Source organism: Bos indicus x Bos taurus, chromosome 7, assembly GCF_003369695.1.
Source record: "Bos indicus x Bos taurus breed Angus x Brahman F1 hybrid chromosome 7, Bos_hybrid_MaternalHap_v2.0, whole genome shotgun sequence".
Lineage (NCBI taxonomy): Eukaryota > Metazoa > Chordata > Mammalia > Artiodactyla > Bovidae > Bos > Bos indicus x Bos taurus.
The window spans coordinates 64,827,261-64,843,417 of record NC_040082.1 but is presented as its reverse complement, the minus strand read 5'-3'; the positions used below and the strand labels follow the sequence as shown (position 1 = coordinate 64,843,417).

Genomic DNA, 16,157 nt, shown 5'->3' with positions numbered 1-16,157 from the left:
TTTGAGTTTCCTGTTCATAGCCTGGACTGGGCTTTCTTTTAGTTGGGTCCAAAAGCTGAATGAGATGCACCCTTTGCAAATCTTTCTTAGCTCAGCAACATTAGCTGGTTGAAATCAAGAGCTCTGGAAGGAAAGGCTCCAAGCTTCCTCTCTGGCACATGGGGGACTCAGACTTAGGTTAGAAGCCTGCATGGACTGTCAGGAGCTCTGCCATTGACGTAGTGCTAAGGCTTGGCCACAAGATGCTTTTGTTTACCAGTGACTTCTGGAATCGTGTGTTTGGGAAGACTAAATAGTGTTCTCTGCTGAGTAAAAGGAAATAATAACCTTTTAGCTAGAGAGGTCTTTATATGGTGATGGTCTTGGTTTGGTTACAAGTGTAATGCTTCTGTAGTCTTTTGGGAGGATATTTTAACTGATCTAAAGTCTTACCTGCAAGACTGGGATCTTTCATGTACCACTGGGTTAGGAATTTTGTCTAGAGGAGACCAGAGCCTCTCTCTGAAAGGATCCACTCATCAGCCTGATCTACTTTAGTTGTCATTCTTCCTAGAAGGCAGGAGAGCATCTGTGGTGTGCTGAACGCTGCCAAAGTGCAAACGTAGCACACTTAAGGGAGACTTCTTAATGCTGCTTCCTGTCTGAAGCCCCTCTTGCTCTCTCCCGTTTACAAAGAAGGCCTTATGCCAAGAATACTGCAGCCCACCAGCTGAATTGGATTAGCGGCACTCTAGGACAGAAGAATGCAGGTGCAGAGAGATTTGCAGCTCTTTGGCTAGCCTCTGTGTAAAGTCATCCTACAAAACCTGAGTTGGGAGATTTTCTGTTTTTGTGTTGGTGGTAATACAAAGAGAACGGGAAGCTTCTTGTTCGGATAACCATCCTGGGCAGAGAAGAGGAAAGAATCCAGAGACTTCAGCCCGTATCTTCCTCAAGGTTTAGAATGTGGCCTCCAAAGAAAACTCTAGATTAGTGACCTTGCTGTATTGTAGTGACTACCTGCATGAGCACTTAAGGCTGTGATTTCAGGTTGAGACTCTGGAATATCAGCTGGAAAACTGCCTTTAGAATGAAGACAATCCCAGGGGTTAGGTACAAGAAACCTTTTGCAAGTCAGAAATATGAGGGTGGCCCTGGGGCCTGGTGGTGAGTTGATGATACCATCTGTTAGGAAGAAGTTTCCATTCTAGCTTTTGTTAGCCTTTACAGATTGGTTCTTTGACAGGGGCTGGGCGCTGTGCACAAGGGAGCTTGAGGACAGACCACAATCACCATGGCACCCTCTCAAGACTATGTTTGAGGTATCAGGGTGAGCCATAATGTAAGTACCATAGAGTGGAGCTAACACTCGGAACTGCTTTCCAGATAACTCTGGCAGTACATGCACAGGCCTGGGCAGAAGGCCAGCAGGACAGCAGTGAACCTCCAGGGTCCATGAATCCTCTGGGAACACTTTAATTAGCAGCTGTTTTTTGTTACAAAAGTAGAACATTGTCATAAAAAAGAATTCAGTAAGCACAAAGGTAGAAGGAAGCATGAGTCATTCTCACCACCTGAGCAGCTGAAAACAGCTGGCTTAAGAGGAAGTGAGGACTGTAGGTGTTGGTCTAAGACCAAATTTTTCCAGTTGTCTGAGGCCCAAAATTCACACCCAAGAGTGATAAGGAATCTAGGCAATTTACAGTGTGATACTCTAGGGCAAGACGTCTGCCTTTCAGCCACTACTAGGGCAAAGGCCACATTCCTGGAGAAAGGAACATGTCCTCAGCCTTTACAGGCCCCAGACCCCTAGATGTAGGGATTCCAAGGCTGGCCACATGCTAACCCCTCTCCTCCCATCCTGCTTCTGCCCGGTATTTAATTTGTGCTGTACTGTACAGTGCCTGCTGCCATTTGTTCTGTCACAAGTCTGCTGATAATGCTGGCACCTAATGGGTGCCAGGTAGCATGTTAGGTCCACCCTTCTGCAGCTTTGGGGATGAAGCCTGGCATGGAGGGGTGATTATGGGTGTTTATTTTTATCTTAATGTAAATTTTAGTTGAAACATTTCATATCTTCCCATCATGGTCTCAAAGGAAAAGCAGGGCAGAAATGAAGCAGTGGGAGCTCACTAAGGGCCAGGTACTTACACAGTTTTTCTATGGAATCCTCCAATAAACATTAAAGTAGGAATCATCCTAACATCGAGGAACTCAAGAGGAAGGAATTACTACCAGTCCACAACTACTAGGGATAATTAAACATTCTTAATGAAAATGTCAAAGGGAAAGAAAAATGCAGCCCTAGCAGTATGAGATTTTGGTGCTAGCATTGACAGCAAAGCAAGGGCTTTAGTCACCAGGCCCGTGCAGTTCAAGGATGACTTTACTGTTAATTGCCCCTTCACTAAATCACAGGTGGACCAAGACCTGTCTCAGGCTCCTAACAGCAACTTTCTCCCAGAGACACAGGTTGAAGGGCCTTATTCAAGAATATTTTTGGTTTGCTAACCTACTTTTACTTGGTTGGGAAAAGATAGGACTTGGGTTGTGACTGCCTGGGTTATGTTCTAAAGAAGCACCCTTGTCTGACAGCACGTCAAGGGGAAAAAACTGGTTCACGTACCAAGGTCTAGAACAGGTAAGAATTAGTTCCATCTAATGGGAGCTTTTAATAGTCTCAACTTTAGTCTGATTTCCAAGGGAATCTGTATACGTGATGTAGTCTTGTTACTCCACCTCCTCAGCTGGAACTCTTATCTATGAGCAAGGCTTCAGGCCCATCTCCATCTCAGGTAGGAGCACATGCGAAGAACTCTGCCTCTACTGCTGGCAGTGTGAAAAAGCCTTCCAAACCAAAATGAGAAAGGCAGTGAAACACTGCTGTGCCTTGCCCCAGGAGTCCTAACTTTGAAGGGACAGAGTAAACTTCGGGAAAGAAACAGAACTTGCTTGGCTTGCTTTTCATTTAAATAAATAGGTTATTTGGCTATTTATTGATTTTAATGACAAACAAGCCAGGTAAGGTTCTGTTTCTTAGGGAGTGTGTGTGTATACTATGCATGATGGCAGTTTTTTGTTTTTTTTTTTAGCATGTACTTGTTTGTTGAAGGAAGCTATTTCCATATGATCCCAAACCTTTAAGTTCTAAAATTCATGCCTCTTAAGGGTTATGTTTATTCTTACTACTACAGAACCGAAAGGTTCCCTAACCTAGTCAAGAATGAGAGACAGGGCTAGATGACAAGGTGACTTTCAGACCCCTGAGGTTTCAGTCTCCTTTCAGACATAAGGGTACCCAGGCAGAGACGTTAGATAGAGCTGGACAGCTGGGAAACACGGTAATATATCTCACATCAGATACCACAATGTGTATTGACTCATTTACTACAGATAGCAGAGCAACAGAGGATGGGCAGTGACAGTTAATGTGATTCCACCCCGTGCCCATAGAATAGGTAAGCCACAGATCTAAGTGGATCCTGGAAAAGCTTACAGGGAATCCTTGCCTGTGCACAGGTAGAAAGGGATTGATCAGGTGGGCCACAGACTCTGAGCAATGTTTCAAAAAGCAATTTCTGGATAACATGAAACGGCATCACTATTAAGTGAGCACCCTAAAGTGTACTGTTAGTATAGATGACCCACACACAGGTCTGAACTGCACAGGTCCACTTACACATAAATTGTTACCAATAAACAAGGACCTCCAGTACTACATGATCTGCAGTTGATTGAATCCATGGGTGGTTCCTCTATCAATTGTGGTTGCTTCTCAAAAGGTCTTGAGGCTTAATATTAACCTTTAACAGATGAGCGCCTCTCCTAGGCATTACTCGAGGTAATACTTTACCATGTCCCTTTGTATAATCTCACTTGATCCTCACTCCATTTTGTGGGCAAGACTGTATATATGAGGAGACCAGTGGCTTGTAGCTTGTATCTTACCTGTGAGCTCCTGTTTCAAATCTAAAAGTGGGCCATTTTACTTTCGCTGCAAGGGGTGCTGCAATGCAGAATATTAGATTTCTATGCCACTTTATATTCCAAGTAAGCAAAGGATAAAAGTCTAAAATACTGATTAATTTTATAGGAGAGATAGCCACAGAGGTAAAGGTAAGATGAAAAACAGGCAACTTATCCTGGGGAGAGTAATGGGATCCTGAAACAGAAAAAGGATATCAAGTGAAAATGAAGTCTCAGTGAAGCGTGGACATCCTGGACATTAGTTAAGAGTGTATCAATATTGGCTTGTTAATGGTAAAAAATGTACCATACTAACATAAGATGCTAATAATAGGGGAAACTGCAGAGTATACAGGAACTCTATAAACTGTTTTTACAGACTTCCTGTAAATTGTTCTAAAATAAAGTTGTTTTTTTTTTAAGGCAGTTTAAGCTGAGCAAAGAGAGAAAATCCACTAGAAAACGACATCAGAAAATTTGATTAACTGGCGAAGTCTTCAAAAATAAGCTGAATTTGCAATGGATATACTCCTGATAGGATATTATTATTGAACATTTTATTGGGGAATTATATCTTGTAGAGGCCGGGGCTAACTGAGCACCATAATCTTAATCTTTGTAACAAGTCTCTGTGGTAGCCATTTCTATGATTATCACTTCCCAGGAAAGGCCACAAGAGAGAAGTGACTTGTCAGAGGTCCCAAGGTCTTCACTTGGCCCACCTTAGTGGTCACTACAGATCAGAGCTAGAAGCTGCAGAGATGTGGTGTGCTATTTGGCCTCAGCCTCGAATCACGGGTGAGAGTCGTCCCCCTTCTCTGCTCCCAGGCACCAGGCTCCCAGTCACTCTCCTCTTTAGCACTTCAGTGTCCTGAGTTCACCAGCAGATTAAGCTCAGGCAGGCCCACTATCCTATCTTACCACTATCTCCAGTACCAAGCACAGTGATAGGGAATCCTGCCGTGACTGACTGTTACACTGCTGTCCCCACATGAAGTCCTCAGTATTTATGCTTAGAGATAAGCATGTAAGAGTGGGTACTAAATAAGAAAGAGGAACAGGGGCAGAGGGTAAGAAACATACATCAACTGAAAGAGGGAAATTAATGATAACTTCAAAGCAAAGCAGCACTGCACTAAGTATTTCTTGAGGGACTGTACAAAGCAATTCCTCAAGTCTAGAAAACCAAACCTCAGGCTCCCTCCAGGAAGAAAGAATATGGGCTTTTTACTCAGCAGCCTGGAAGGCCTTTTAGAGACCAAGCTGTGGAATCTTGTTTCATTGAGCTTTAAAATAAGGCTTTTTTAAAAAAAAATAAGGCTTTTTTAAAAATAAGGCTGCCTCTTTCCATGATCTGGTAGATAAACCTGAAGCCCTATGATTTTGATTTTCACTCATCTCTAAAAAAGGTGAAATGTGTGTGAAAACAGGGTATATGGATGGTGTAAACTTCAGGTAGACATAAGGGATATGATTTGCCTCAGCAGAGAAAAAAGACTATAAAGCAGAATCACAATTAAAGGTACACTGTTGAAAAATCCAAAGTGTATAATTCATTACCTGCCATTATTACATCAACATAAAAAAAATAGGCATTTTAAACATTTCGACCAACAAAAGAGGGCATGATTTATAAACACATAAATATCCATGCATACTTTTACAATGATAGCTACTAGAAAAATGAGAACTTTAAAAATGCCAATCTAGACAAGATTCCCTTTCATTCTAATTGCCTCTTTCCTACATGTTGTTAATACCAAGAATCTTAAGAGGCTGCTGAGGTCAATGTTGCATTCATGCCAGCCTCCTTTCCAAGCCTGTAACTAATGATGAAAGTGTGATGAATCTTCTGCCTTAGCTTTGATGCTAGGAAAAAAAAGAAAAAGTTAGTAGCCGTGTTAGTCTAATGAATCAAATTCATAAGTAAAAATACAGCAGTGATACAAATTTTATGTCCTACCCAGATGGTATGTAGGTAGACTCAGAAATTATTAAGATTTTACTATATACAGAAGATAGAGCAAAACACTGACCATACCATCCATTTGGAAGCCAGAGTTTTTGTTTTGTCACTTGTGATCTGTTAATGTTCACAATTCACAATGATAACAGAAATACTTAAAAAATAACTTTTTCTATGGCATGCTCTGCAATGAAGGCTTCTAAAAACAGAATCACACAAACCCTTTATTGTTCTAAATTAAAATCAGTTGAATCCAGGTAGTAATTCACAACATTTCACATTGACTCAGGATATTTAGAAGATGTGAAGGTTATGTTTCTGAATTTCACACTATTAGAAACTGTAAATGCATGTCTTCAAATAGTGATGAACTGAAGCAGATACATTCTTTCTGGGTACTCTCTAGCACCTTTGGTAAATTTAAACTTGGCTTTAGACAACTTTTAAGCAGGGTGTGAAGAAATCATTTTGGCTGTCACCTATTTGAATGGATTTCCTTAACATTTAGCAGTGCAAGTGAGTCAATCAGAGTCTTTTTAGCAATCAGTTTCCAAGGTATGACATATTTCCTGGCTTAAGCCTGTCATATCAGTCTCTGAGAAGTGAAGAAGCAAAATTCCTCAGCAAGAGCAAAATATAAGAGGTCTTTCTCCTTTGAGAAGAATGCAGTTACCACCTAAAAAAACCACCTTTATTCCAAAGGGAAAGAGAATCCCATAAGCCCTCTCTTCAATTTCCAACAGGACAGACCAAGACTACAGTAGCAGCAGAGCTGCCCCTGGCTTTGGCTGTTTCAGGTCTGGTCTTTGACACTAGTATTGGTAGGTGATTCACTCATGCTGGGCACCAGGCAACAGACTGGCCCGGAGCATCAGACACAGCTCTTCTGGCTGGTTCTATTTCTGTGGATAAAGGGAAAAAGAAAGGTAGCTCCACAAAGCATTTATCTTAGGATCCAAGACAAAACCTGATTTAACTACTCTGGCAGGCTGAAAAAAATTTTTTTAATACTCACAAATACTTGCCATCTTACTAGAACCACATCTTCCATCAGTGGAGTGGCTGCTCCATTACTTTAGAGCTTGCCAAGACTGGATATAATGTACAAGAAGAAAAATTCTCTGAAAGGCAAACACTTTTCTAACTTCTCTTCCATATTTCATATTTAGTCACTTTCCATACTGCCATTTTCCCTCTTGGATAAAAATGTTCTCAGGAAAAACGGAGTTATTAAGTGGACAGATTCTTTCTTTGGCCAATAATGATAACTTCATTCATTCACTGCTCTTTCTCCTTAAGATGATGCCTTGGAAATAATATACAGTCTCAGTAACACCACCATTCCTGAGGGAGCTGCTGCACTTTGTTAATTATTGCTCATTAATGGGTAACATGATCGATCACAAAGTTCTGCTGGTAGGTACCTTGGGAGGGCCGTTAGATAATTGAGATTGTTCAATATATTTGTTTGAATCTCCTTTTTTTCCAAAGAAAAATCATACACTGCAACTGTCTGACAAATACCACCTGTCAGAGTCCCATGCTCATTTCTTTTATCAGATTTGCCCACACCGCCCCCCGCTTAAAAACAAAAAAGCTGGACAGACCTCAGTTTTACTGGCCTTAAAAGTGCCAAATAGCCATAAAGTATTTTTAAAATCTTTAAAGAACTTATGTCTCTAAGTAATCTTCACTATCCAGTCTCTGTATACCAGTGATGCCAGGCTATTCATTTCCACTTGGTAGCTAGCTTCAAAACCCAACTAAAAACTCTTCAGAGCTAAGGATCAAATCTGGGCAGAACCATAACTGACCTTTTCAAGTGCATGGCTCAGTATCAAGGTTCTTTGTTTTGTTTTTTTATCTCTGGGCTGGGAATGGTGCTTAATGTTTGCCAACCTCTATTACATGCAAAGACTTCAGGCAAGACACACACACACACAAACTGCTGCAAAGCCCCCAGGGCTCTCTTTCCAGGGGGCACTCAGGGTGGCTTTCAGAAGAGAAGGGACAGCCTTCAACACACCATAATTCTGTCATGGAACAGGTAAGATGACTCATATGCAGGACAGGCTTATCTAAAAGACTCTTTACCAACTGGCAAAACACCACACATCCTCCAAGTATCTCACTTTTCAGAATCTACTTAGCTTCATTTTCAGTGACACTGACAATCTAAAATTAAACTCTGTTACTAAAAAAACCTAAGTTTTATTTGAAGGAAGTTCTAACACACATAATCTAAAAGTGCTATAGAAATGCAGCCACCCTGAAGGCTTCTTCCAGGTAACTAGGTGCCAGTGATTAGTCTGACAGCAGAGCTGGCTTCAGGGATGCCAAAGTTCATCTCTGAGGACTCGACTCTGGAGGCTGACACTGTAAGTGTCAAAAATGAACAGAGGATTCAAAAATGAACCCAGGACAGGGGTTCCCTACATTTTTGAGGTTCCAGACCCCTTTACAAAATGTTTAACAGTTTAGAAATTCTTCCCCTCACCACACACACATAACTTCTTCACTCTGGTCTATGGATAATGTTAGGGACATGCTTGTTAATTACAAAAACTCCTTAGTCTCATCTGGAGTCTGAAACCCAAAAATCACGAAGTGTTATGACCTCCAATATCCCAGTATGACTGTAAAGAGAGAAATATAGTATTTATGAGAAAAAACAGATCTTAGAGAGGGCAGACCACCTCTTAGGAGCAAAAAGTCAAGGAAAGAATTGGCCATGAGCAGTCAGGAAATGAAAGCTCACCCTACTCCCTGCCTGCCCCTAACCCATGGGGTGCAACCAGGTGGCCAGAAATTATCTAACTGTCCCATGCCTAGGCCCAAGGAACCTCACGACCTGGATACCAAGGGACTTACCCCAGATTTTTTTTTAATATTTCATAGGAGAATTCCAAAAGTCACAAATTCCCAATTCCCAATGGCTCCCTGGCTACAAACAGCAGCCCTGTTAACAGCTGATATGAAAAACAAAATAGCCCCTTGAACTCAACCTGAAACTTTTGATTCCAGATTCAGTTAAAAAACAATACTTTTAAAAGGAAACTATCTGCAATCAAGTGGGGTTTGCTGTTTGGGGCTGAAGTACTTTTGGGGCAGCTGAGGATTTGATTAGTTCCCAAAACCCACAATGAAGGGAACCTTTTTCTATGCCCTGCTTCCCAAAACAAGACCCAAGTGGGGTGAAGCAAGCGTTTGCCTATGTTTCTGAGATGAGAACTAACAGAGGCTAGCAGCCTTCACTCTTTGTCAATTCTGTAAGCATTTTCTGAGCACCTTCTCTAGTGCATGCCTATACCAGGTTTCAGAGTTAACAGGATCAATGTCTTAAGTACCCTCTCATCTCTCAAGAAGCTTACCATGTGCCCTTAAAAAGGTCTTGGTGAAGTGCTATGGGGGATGAGGAAACAATTAATTCCACTGCCTAAGAAGACCAGGGCAAATAAGAAAAACCCTATCTTGGGAGATAGTAAAAAGCAGTTGGTATCCTCTGAGCTTTCTTCTGCCACACTCTCTATGGCCCCTGCCCCTACAGGCAAATGCAACGCTTGACAGGCAACAGCTCACTATGGAAAAAATTCACAGCCTCACATCAGACCAAGCCTGGCAGAATAGGAAACAGGCATGATGTGTGGATATCACACCATCCACATTTCCATCAACAAGTCAGAGAGGCCAAACAAGTCTGGTGGTGTCCTCAACCACTGCGGTAAGGATAAGTTAATGTTATCAATAAGATTTTTTAATAAGTGGGAAACTGTAGCACTCTAACCAACATTTTCTTAAAATTCAAGCAAAAAGCTCAAAACAGAATGTTCCTAAAGGAACTAAAGGGGTTGAATTTATGTGTTACTCCACCCACAATGTGTAATTTACCTACTGAGTTGTTACCTGGTTATGAAAAGCTTTATACCAGTTACAGAGAAATGAAAGGGCTTAGATTGGGGTAGTAAACAAGAGCATTCAGAAGACAATATACTCTAGTACATCACCATACAGGCAGGGGCCATTAGCTCTATACCCTTTCAAATGCACTTGGAAATCCTGTTTACCTTTTTCATTAATTCACTTCTGGTAGTAAACTGTGGCAGGTCTTCCACTTCAATCCCATCAGCCATTTCCATCACCTTGTCTAAAAGGTCTTTGTTGTAACTGCACAATAAAAAGTAGTAAGATAAAAACCCTGGAAGAATTATTGTCACTGTGGGCTAAAAAGAAATTGCAGGTAGCTGGACTATAAACTCAACTCTCAGAGGAACAATTTGATACTACTGGGGAAACTGATAGCAACATCAAGTTAGAAAATAGTTCTTCCGCATGTGGCTACAGAAGCGGCATTAGGAATGCCAACAGAGCAGGTGTTGTTAAGATTTACAAAACAAGACTTACAAAAACAGAGGCACTGTACATCTGGCAGTACGTATTCATGGATATGGTATGAGGGCCAAATTTTTTTTTTTTTAATATGTGGAATACTGGTCTAATGAAAATAACATTACTTGTTCATTTGTCCAATATTCTTACTTTTGCCTAATCTTGCATCTTGTTAACTAGAATTTACTAGGGGCACCTGGAAGTCAGAGAAACGGAAGGGATGCAGCAGGCACTGCTTCCCCAAATCCTGTTCCAATAACTCCCCAAATCTGAAAGTAAAACCAAGTGGCTTAGGACTGCAGGGGCCATGTGACCACACAGCCATAAGGAGCACAGAGACCAGAACTAGTCAACTAAGTCATTTCATTATCCTAACAGAATTTCAGGAAATGCTAAATAAAAGGATGGAGCCTAAAGATTTGCCACCTGCTTCATGGAGTGGTAGAGTGCCATATTTCAAGCATTTCAAACACAGTTCCTTGAAGGCATTTCATAAAAGGAAAGGCAGACAGGCAGAGTGCTGCTTGCTACTGGGTCCAGCAGACTAGGATATGAGAGAAAAAGCCAAGGACCACAAACTACATCCTGCCATAATGGTAAAATCCACCAATCCTGCCAGAAGCTGCATGGTCCTTAGGTATGTCTCTTTCCCTCTCTTCAGTTGCTTATGTAAACTGGGGATCTCAGTTTCTGTCCCTGCAGGTTTGCCATGTGGAAGGAGCTAATGAACTTAATATTATGCACTCAGAAAGAGGATGGTTTGAAGTAATTACAGTAATAATACAAACAAAATATTTGTATTTTGTATTACAAAATAATACAAACTCGAACGCCTAGCATATTATAGGGCTCTTCTTGCTAGATGACAGCCTGTGCTAAGTGTTTTTCACCCTTTAATACTGTAGTCATCACAATTCATTTTCCAGATGAGAAAGTCGAAGCTCTGAGAGGTTAAGTATCTTTTCAAGAATTGGCTAAGATGGGACTCTGCCTTAGGCCTGGCTAGTACGGTTGGAGACTGGGGACGGAGTCAGCCTTGGGCAGGGGTTAGCCCTGGGGTTAGGACTGCGGGTTGGGACAGGGTCAGTTAGCCGGCAGGGGTCCGCACCTGCAACCCAGGAAGAGGTGGTTGGCCCAGACCATGGAGAGGGATAGCAGCTGGTCCAGGCGGCCGCCACCGTCGGGTGGATCGCGGTAATCGGGCAGGTGGCGCAGGATGAATTCCATGCGGGCCTTCCATTGCTTCTCGCTCTCCGAGTAGGAGCGGAACTGCTCAGCAAAGTCAGTCGCTCGCCGCACACCGGAGATTAGCTCCTCCACGGCAGCGGCCGCCTCGCCACCCACCATGGCGCCCTCCACAACTAAGGGCCGGACCCGCCCACTGCCTTCCCGACATGCACTGCGCCACCTCTCTGCGGCTAGAGGAGCACCGGCGGCGCGCGACTGCGCAGGAGGATTGGTCTGGAGCGCCCTCGGCGGGCGCGGCGGCCTCACCCAGCCGGAACCGGCACCTCAGACTTGCAGCCGGCGCCTCTGGAGTGGCTCTACCTCAGGGCCTCAGGGGCAGTTCTCACTGGACCCGGTGGGAAACCAGTAGGGAAACGGAGGCCTTCCCAAGCACACAGCAAGGACGGCCCTCTCCCATTCGGCAGCTGGATGTCAGTCAGGGCTTTTACAGTGTCCTTGACCTGGGAATTCCCCGAGCACCCGGCCCGCAGGACCTTTGCCCACAGTTCCAAGGAATTACAGGTGTAGTTGCTCAGGGTCTCCTTTTATCCATTCCCAGAGGCCTTGACACTCCACCCAGCTTGTGGCCCGACTTCCTGGAACCAATTAGAGATCCAGCTGAGTACTTCCCAGACTCTTTGCTAGGTGCTGGGATGGTATGACAGCAAACTCAGAGCGCTCCTCTAGTGAACTTTAGTCTCCTGGGGGAGATAGACATTACTAGTGAATACTTAATAATTGCTCAAGGGAAACTTTTCAGCATTGACAAAATTTAATAAAAGAGAGACCCAGAGTGCCAGGAGCATGAATAAGCAAGAGACCTGATGCAGACTTGGTCAGGTAAATGATCCTGGAGAGCTGAGGAATTTACAGAAGTTAACTGCACGGAAGAGTAGGGCACCACAGGAGACCCTGCAAGATCTGTATGACAAATCCTAGAGTAGGGGGACAGTGGAGGAGATAAGGATGCAAAGATCACAAAGGACAGTGGTTCACGGAAGGAGTTGTGGTCTAGGCCCTAAAAAGAATGGGGAACCACTGAAGGATTTTAACCAGGTATTTCCAAAAGATGTTGGCAGGGGCCAAAATGGATGTGTCTGGAGGAAATGAGCAGGTGAGTTGGCCTGACTCTGCTGTCAGTTCTAGGGTCAGGTAGACCCATGGACAAACGAGCTCATAAAAGCTGAATTTCACATCTCATTCAGGACCTGGGAAACCACTTGCACTTCCTTCAACCTTGGGAAGTTACTGAGCTAATAGGCTTCCCCATCCTCCCCCATCAAATGTGGGTTGGAGTACAGAACTGAGCCTAGAATCCAGGATCCAAGGCTTCAATGTAGGTACAGTATTGTGAGGCTTAGGAGCAAAGCAACCTATGAGCTGTCTCCTGCTTCTGCAGCTTGTGATGAGACATCAGGGCCTCTAGCAGGCAGAAAACAGGTATAGAATGGAAATATCAGGCAGTCTCACAAGTAGACTGTGCCTGCAAATACCAGTACCAGGCTCAGTGACATCCACTGTGGTTAACAGTAGGGAGGCATGCTACTTTTACCCTGGTTATTGGGAAGAATGTGAGCAGACCTGTGAAATCAGACAGACTCAGCTTCTCCGCATCAGTCAGCAATAGGTACCCAGAGCTGGGGTTCCCGAAATTAAGTGTAGATTACATCACCTAGGGAGCTTGTTAAAATAACAGATTCCTTAAGAGTTGCCTGGTTGTCCAGTGGTTAGGATTTGGTGTTTTCGCTGCCATGGCCCAGGTTCAGTCCCTGGTCAAGAAACTGAAATTATGAAAGCTGTGATACATAGCCAAAAATAGCAGAGTCCCAGGCCCATAACTGGATTTTGCATCAAGGCTCTAGGAAATTGATTCCATCTGCAGCTGACCAAACTTTGAAAAACATTGATGAGGATTCTTGGGACCAAATTCTTGGTCACCTGATTGTATGGTGGAGAGGTTGGCCCAGAAATAGGAACCTGGACTTTGTGACCAACAACTGCAGCTACATAACTAACTTGTGTAAAGGCTAAGAGGTCATCTGGCAACTATCTCATTTAGAATCATCTTTAATAATGATGAGACATATGCATATGTGTACCTACATATAGACATATTCATACATGCATGCAGGTCATAAGAACGCAAACGTACACAAATAGGTATTCTTTTTTATACTATGATCTTGTTAACATTATACTTTCGAAATGTAAAGTAGCCTAAAAATGTTAGTTAATATTAACATTTTACAGGGCCCTGTGGCAAGTCCAGTCACTGCCCAGGTTATTGTTTCTAACTCGTTTCTGTGATTCAGATTTTCTTAAAGTGAAATACTTATATAGACAAGTACAGTTTTCCTACCTTATCTTCTTTTTAAAACATCGTTGTGTATGTGTGAAAGTTGTTCAATCGTGTTCAACTCTTTGCAACTCCATGGACCATAGCCTGCCAGTCTCCTCTGTTCATGGAATTCTCCAGGCAAGAATACTGGAGTGGGTACCATTGAGTATTTTAAATGGATGAATTTAGTGGTTTCAATATATTCACAGATTTGTGCAACCATCAACACAAATTAAATATAAAACATTTTCATCACCCCTAAAAGAGACTCCATACCCATTAGCAATTGCTTTGTACTCACTCAAGCCCCTGGCAACAACTAATCTGCTTTTTATCTCTATAGGTTTCCTATTCTGGGCATTTAACATTAGTGGACTCATACAACGTGTGGTCTCTTGTGACTAGCTCTTCACTTACACAATGTTTTCAAGATTCATCCATGTTGTAGCATGTGTTAGTATTCCATTCCATTTTTGTGGCTGAGTAACATTCCATCATATGGATACACTTCATTTTGTTTATCCTTTCATCAGTTGCTAGACATTTGGATTGTTTCTACACCTTGACTAGTATAAATAATGCTACTGTGAACATTCATGTACCACATTTAAAAGTTAAAAGTTTCTCCTGTCATAGGTTCAGTGGATGCTGGCAAAATATTTAAGACTCCTAAAACAGAGACAAAGAATTCTGTACTGTGATCACAGTACAACAAACAGCATAAGCTTTATGTTTGCATTGGTTCCTCTTGTCCCTTAAGTCCCACAGGGGTTATGACAAAAGATCAGCGGTGGATGAGGTACAAACAGGTACAGACAATGGATTTGTATGACTGCTGAGGAACCCCAAGTTTAGGGAACATCAGTCTTTTATAAGGGCTTCCCAGGTGGTGCTAGTGGTAAAGAATCCACCAGCCATGCAGGAGATAAAAGAGACGAAGGTTCTATCCCTGGATTGGAAAGATCTCTTGGAGGAAGAAATGGCAACCTGCTCAAGTATTCTTGCCTGGAGAATCCCATGGACAGAGGAGCCCGGTGGGCTACAGTCCATGGGGTCGCAAAGAGTCAGACATGACTGAGTGCACGCATACACACAGTCTTTCATAAAAGGCTGCAAGCAAACCTGCTCAACCTTTGCCCCAGAGGAGTACATTATCTTTTTTATCTGGACAGTAAACAAACTGACCCTTTATTTTGAAGATAGACACTCTCCCTAGACTGCTTCATGGACAAATATCCTTGAAAAGACAATCTGGAACAAAAGGGCAATTAGTGTCTAACTCTTAAGATGTGCAGATACATAGGACACCCATGGAAAATTGTTTCCCAGCATAGGTTGTTTTTTCTTTTTCTTTTTTTGCATGTGGTCGTCTAATTGGTCCAGTTCAATTTGTTGAAAAAGACTGTCTTTTTTCCATTCAATTATTGTACTTTAATATCTTTGTCAAGAATTAATTGACCATCTATGTGTGAATCTATTTCTGGAGTCTAATCTGCTCCATTGATCTATGTGTATATCTTTTTACCAATACGATAGTGTCTTGATTCAGTTCAGTTCAGTTCAGTCGCTCAGTCATGTCCAATTCTATGCGACCCCATGAATTGCAGCACGCCAGGCCTCCCTGTCCATCACCAACTCCCGGAATTCAACCAGACTCACGTCCATCAAGTCAGTGATGCCATCCAGCCATCTCATCCTCTGTCATCCCCTTCTCCTCCTGCCCCCAATCCCTCCCAGCATCAGAGTCTTTTCCAATAAGTCAACTCTTCGCATCAGGTGGCCAAAGTATTGGAGTTTCAGCTTTAGCATCATTCCTTCCAAAGAAATCCCAGGGCTGCTCTCTTTCAGAATGGACTGGTTTGGATCTCCTTGCAGTCCAAGGGACTCTCAAGAGTCTTCTCCAACACCACAGTTCAAAAGCATCAATTCTTTGGCGCTCAGCCTTCTTCACAGTCCAAGTCTCACATCCATACATGACCACTGGAAAAACCATAGCCTTGACTAGACGGAACTTTGTTGGCAAAGTAATGTCTCTGCTTTTGAATATGCTATCTAGGTTGGTCATAACTTTCCTTCCAAGGAGTGTCTTTTAATTTCATGGCTGCAGTCACCATCTGCAGTGATTTTGGAGCCCAAAAAAAGAAAGTCTGACACTTTCCACTGTTTCACCATCTATTTCCCATGAAGTGATGGGACCTGATGCCATGATCTTCGTTTTCTGAATGTTGAGCTTTAAGCCAACTTTTCACTCTCCACTTTCACTTTCATCAAGAGGCTTTTGAGTTCCTCTTCACT

The 16,157-nt window shown here is 42.7% G+C and overlaps 1 protein-coding gene across 3 annotated transcripts; it reads right to left on the bottom strand.

Moving 5' to 3' along the window:
• Nucleotides 1-5,455: 5,455 nt before the first annotated feature.
• On the bottom strand, nt 5,456-11,838 carry CDKN2AIPNL (CDKN2A interacting protein N-terminal like). 3 transcript variants are annotated; one of them, XM_027546487.1, is made up of 3 exons: nt 11,406-11,838; nt 9,976-10,075; nt 5,456-5,814 (listed from the first exon to the last, which is right to left on the bottom strand). In XM_027546487.1, exons 1-3 carry the CDS (start codon nt 11,642-11,644, stop codon nt 5,803-5,805), a joined length of 351 nt encoding a protein of 116 aa, XP_027402288.1. In that variant the 5' UTR covers nt 11,645-11,838; the 3' UTR covers nt 5,456-5,802. The 3 variants fall into 3 exon arrangements, with proteins under 3 accessions (XP_027402288.1, XP_027402290.1, XP_027402287.1); XM_027546489.1 differs by lacking the exon at nt 5,456-5,814 and adding an exon at nt 5,879-6,813; XM_027546486.1 differs by lacking the exon at nt 5,456-5,814 and adding an exon at nt 7,775-8,287.
• Nucleotides 11,839-16,157: the final 4,319 nt, after the last annotated feature.